This window comes from Mesitornis unicolor, unplaced genomic scaffold (assembly GCF_000695765.1).
Source record: "Mesitornis unicolor isolate BGI_N332 unplaced genomic scaffold, ASM69576v1 scaffold21065, whole genome shotgun sequence".
Taxonomy (NCBI): domain Eukaryota; kingdom Metazoa; phylum Chordata; class Aves; order Mesitornithiformes; family Mesitornithidae; genus Mesitornis; species Mesitornis unicolor.
In genome coordinates, this window is record NW_010187779.1 from 8329 (window position 1) to 13237 (window position 4909).

At 40.7% G+C, this 4909-nt stretch overlaps 1 protein-coding gene across 1 annotated transcript in view; it reads left to right on the plus strand.

Moving 5' to 3' along the window:
• Nucleotides 1–2833, plus strand: part of TXNDC5 (thioredoxin domain containing 5 (endoplasmic reticulum)) — a gene marked incomplete at its 5' end in the record, with an annotated part of 9975 nt that extends 7142 nt beyond the window's left edge. The window contains 2 exons of the mRNA XM_010185581.1: nt 1326–1455; nt 2048–2833. Of these exons, the coding sequence (XP_010183883.1) occupies nt 1326–1455; nt 2048–2170 (253 nt within the window). The remainder of the gene's footprint in view (nt 1–1325; nt 1456–2047) is intronic.
• Nucleotides 2834–4909: the final 2076 nt, after the last annotated feature.

A 4909-nucleotide genomic window follows, 5' to 3' on the forward strand; every position in this document is an offset into this window, starting at 1 on the left:
CTGTTATGTTGCTTGCTAGTTCTGTCTTTCAGTTAGTTTTGGATAAATATTAATGTTAACTTGCATAGTAAGCATAAAATCATCCTGCTTTAGTACTTTTTGTGCATGGTCAGAAATGCTTTTATACTGTCACTGTGTATTAACAAGGTGGTTTAAATATACACTGGCTTGCATTGAGAAAACTTTTGCAGAGACATCTTTCATTATTTTTGTAAATGCCCCGATCCAGCCTCAAGGCAATTACGGGGCTGTTTTAATAACCCAATTAAGGTACAGCTGGGTTAGAATGGAATGAGCAATGCAGCTTTAAATTCTAAAGTGCTTTGGGAATTATTCTTGAAGGCATAAGAAGTTCAAGTTATGAACTTGGCTTAGCCAAGTTCAAAATATAAACAAAATTAATACTTTACTATAGTTTCTGCCATTTTACAGTATCATTTTCTCTCTTGACACGAGTGTTTCAGTGTGTGCACTCTGTGGACTGCATTCTCATGTTACTGTAGAGACATAAGGGAATAAAATAGAAATAGGCTTTTTGGTGTTACTGATGATATAACTGGAATGATTCTCTAATGCAAATCAGAATAGGGCCTGATACACACACACACACACACACACACACACACATATTTTATCTGCCAAGTGAAGCTTATTGACTAACAAACAATTTCATTGTGGACCTACCTGAAAGTACAGTGGTAGTGGTTAAACCTCAAAGTACCTTCAGTGAAAAAGTACATTAAACTACAGTAGTGTTCCTTAAAAAACAGAATCTGTGTTGACAAATGCCTCTATTAAAATTGAGTTTCCAGCATCAGGAGATGCTATTTTGGTCAAGAAGGCCATTAGGAATGGGAAGAAATTTAGTAGCGAAATTAAAATCTCATTTAACTAATAGAAGTTGGGCTGTGTAGCTTTAGCATATGGAACCTGAAAACTTAATTTGTACTACAGACATTCTATGCCTTAATTAAAACACATTTTTTTCTACATGATCTTTTTTTTTTCCTTCATCTAAATACTCTCTGTGTTTGTCTTTATTTGGCTTTGTATTCCTCCGTAGGGTAGAATGTTAATGTACCCACATCCAGAGTACCATTCCAGATGAGACTAACGAAGGCCAGAAACTACTTCAGTGCTTAACTTACATCAAATCACTCCTTTTCTTAGCTCATTTACTGACATAATAGTGCAAGGGAGTTGGAGGGTAAATCATTAGGGGATAGAAAAGGCAGCTAGTTAAACTTACAGCTATTGCAGCAAGACAGTAGAGAGAGATAAACTAGGAGGTATATCTGCTAAACAAATCTCTCTTTTGTTTCTAGGTGTGGTCACTGTAAGAACTTGGCTCCGACGTGGGAGAACCTTGCCAAGGAGCAATTTCCAGGTTTGACTGATGTCAAAATAGCAGAAGTAGACTGCACTGTGGAGCGTAACGTCTGCAACAGATTTTCTGTAAGTGTGAAAGATCTGAAATGGACGGGACGGTATTGTGTACCAAATGCTGGAGGCTCCGGCGTGCAGCTGAGCCGCCTGCTGCATTGCGGGCGCCTGGTGACAGTGCAGCTGTGTTCTCCATTAGCCAAAAAAGAGGTTGTTCAGAGCAGCACCTGGTGACACCATTTCTTTGCCAGACTGTTCAGGCTCAGTCATTCTCATTATTGGATAGAGCTGAAGAAGTCCCTAATTTAAGCAGCCTCCCTCTGTGAAAGCACCAAAGCTGTCTTGTGTAGCTGATGCAAAGATCAGTTCCTAAGAGAAATTTAAAAAAAAAAAAAAAAAAAAAAAGGTTTTTTACAGACTACCAAAGACAGAGCTGGAGCTGCCGCTCCAAGGGCCTAGAGGAACATGTATCCACTTACAAATGTTCAGAAATGCCAGGTTGGCATTGGAAATTCTTGTATGGTGTTTGGGTTTGGATTTTAAATTAAAATGGCTTTTACAGTTTTAAGAGGGGTTTGGTGGCCTTTCAGTGTCAGGTGAAGGGTACCAGTGAGTTTGGACATTAGTAACAAGTTTCTTCTTTGTCTGTGCGTCTCTTTTGAAGGTACGTGGTTATCCCACACTTCTGCTTTTCCGAGGTGGCAAGAAAGTCAGTGAACACAACGGAACGAGAGACCTGGAATCACTGCATAGCTTTGTCTTGCGTCAGGCAAGGGATGAATTGTAATAAAAGTCTGGATGCTGCATCCCTGGCTGTCTTTGTACAGTAGCTGAGGGATTTCAAACATTGCTAATTTTCAAATAGTGTATTTGGGGCTGGGGGAGGGGGGGCTTTTTTGTTTGGTTGGTTTTAGGAAATTGAATGTACTAAATGTTGGTATCTTCCCTCTGTGTGTGTGTTAAAGAAGTGCTACCCTGTGTGTATGAAGGAAATCTAACAAGTAGTTACTGTGCAAACTGAGAATATTTTCAGCACTGGTAGTATTACCGCATTTCTGCCTTCCCGCAATGAAGTGTAAATGGTTTCCTTTGAGACTAAAATACATTAAGAAAACCAATGTAAGGGCACCAGTAGAATATTTTTGTCTTCAGATTAGATTTGGTTAAAAAGTAATCCTTACAAACTGCCCACTATTACTAGAAAGGTAAAAGCTGCAGCTGTGTTGAGTAATTTTTGCCTCCACAACTGTACTTAAGCCCGTTTGTCTTAATATAGCTGCTGGTTAAGAAATGGAAAGTCACGTGAGGTTGGAAACACACACACCTTTGGAAGATACCAGGCCACCGTGAGCTGGTTGTTTCCTGTTAATCCTCTCAGCGTGGGAGGTCTAGCTATAATGGAAGTGATGGTACTGTAACACATGCCTGAGCATTACTGATGCCACAGCATACATGTGTCAAGTGGATTTTCATCAGCTGCTTCTGTCCAGCTCCAGAGGAGAAACTACGCTCTACTTCTATAGGGCCAGAGCAAACAGACGCTATTAGAACTGCACCTTTAATATGACATGATCAGTAAAACTCGAGAGCTGAGGACCTGCATTTCCTCCCTTCACCTGACTCCAGACCTTGTCCTGACCAGCTCCTTATTCAGAATGCTCAGAGGTAGAACAATGTTTTGGTTTTGTTTGTTTGGGTTTTTCCATTCAGCTGTTCTGCAGTAGTGTAAAATAGTTCCCCACTCTTCTTGAGCCTTAACCTTTTTCCAGGCTGTAAGCACTGATAAGTTTGAATGCTAGGACCAGGCACTGTGTGGTGCCGTGGATTATAATACGGATCTGTTCTTTGGTGCATAAGATGTTCCACGTTAGACAGAATTGAAAGCCAAAGAGTTTACACTGCAGAGACTGTCATGATACAATGACAACAGCAAACCAAGAACTGAATTCTGTGGTCTCGTGTGCACAGAAACTCATGGAATGAGGATGACTACAGGCTAATTTGACTCACTGTCAAGGTGCTGATTTTTGTCCATCATATGGAGTAGGTTGGGTTTTAAAGGCAAAACAGAAATTAACTTTTAAATCGGTGAATTTCTCCTGGTACTTCACTGTCTGTCCAGAACTTTTTATTCTGTTCAATCTAAAAATGTGTAAGGGTGAAAAACAAGACACAGTGAAAGCTAAGTGTTGTACTGGCAGATGTATTAGATCAATGTATATACTTCTGCCTTAAAGGAAGCCTTTATTATCATGTTTTTATCGACTTTCTAGTGAAGCACAATCTCATGAGTTTCTTGTATAAAATCAAAGTGGTACAATTGTTTACACTGAGGTTTTTCTAAATAAAAACTTTTTTAAAAAGCAGTCTTTCTATAAATGATACAGCAAGATGAATATACAGTGACAAGTGCAATAAATTATAGCTTGTATTTACAAGAAGCCATTTAAATGCAAGAATGAGAGGTAAGTGCATTTAATACAAGTTTAATATTGATCAAAACAATTTGCTATTAGCTTCTGCTAGACAAACTGTGGCTACACTATGAATGTATCCTTTATACCAGTTTGTTAGTTGCGTGAGTTGAAGAGGAAAGGTTGGCCAAATACTTGCATATGTTACTGACTTTCTGTCTTCCTGTAAATAAATTGTCCAGCTAGAGAACGAATGGCCCCTAAACTCTTACGTCTGAATTACAGCTGTAGAAGTGTCCCAGCTTCCTTCCTGGGCAAGTGGTGGTAGAAGAGGCAGCTCCACATGGGGAGTGGAAGGAAGTTGCGTAAGAACAAGCATATAAAGTTGCGTTGCTCAGTCAAATACTGAACTGGGAAGAGCAGCCAGGGTCTGAGTTCACGCTGGTGTTTCTCACCCACGGTGCAGCCAAGCCATCTTACGCTTGTAGCATCAGACTTAAACTGTGCTTGGAGAGTAAAAGAACCGAAACATTTGCTTTGGCACAATTTAAGATGCTTTCTGTCCTGACAGATTTCAGGAGGAGACCATCAGTCAAGGGATAGTAATGGGTCCTTCTAGACAAAAGGAATTTCATATTATCTTGTACAAGATGTATGCTGAAGTACTAACACTACTTTCTTTACTCTAGCTTCCCTATCTATTCCCCTTGTCTTCCCCCCAAAAAAACAACCTCACTTGTTCTGTGTTGGATGCCCATCTGGTAAAACTGCAGCACACATCCAGGCAAGCTAAGGCAAAGCTGCGGTGTGAGATTAAGACCATCCCAGCCAAATAAAGTGAGTGTGGGCACACTGCTGCTTTGTGCACCCCAGCTCTGCACAGCTGAGCTGCCACTGCGGCGCTGGGTCAGTCCGTAAGAAGTCCAGAAGCTTGCCTGCACCCCAGCATGCAGTCCCCACACCCCTTCCTCACACAAGGCACATCATGGTGTTCTGAAAGGTGGTTCATCCATTTTTTTTTTTTCTCCAAGGTCGGGTAGTTCATGAAAGCATGGAAGGTGGGATGGAAGTTCATGGTAGAGTTGCAGAGTCCATGTGAAGAAGACCGACTG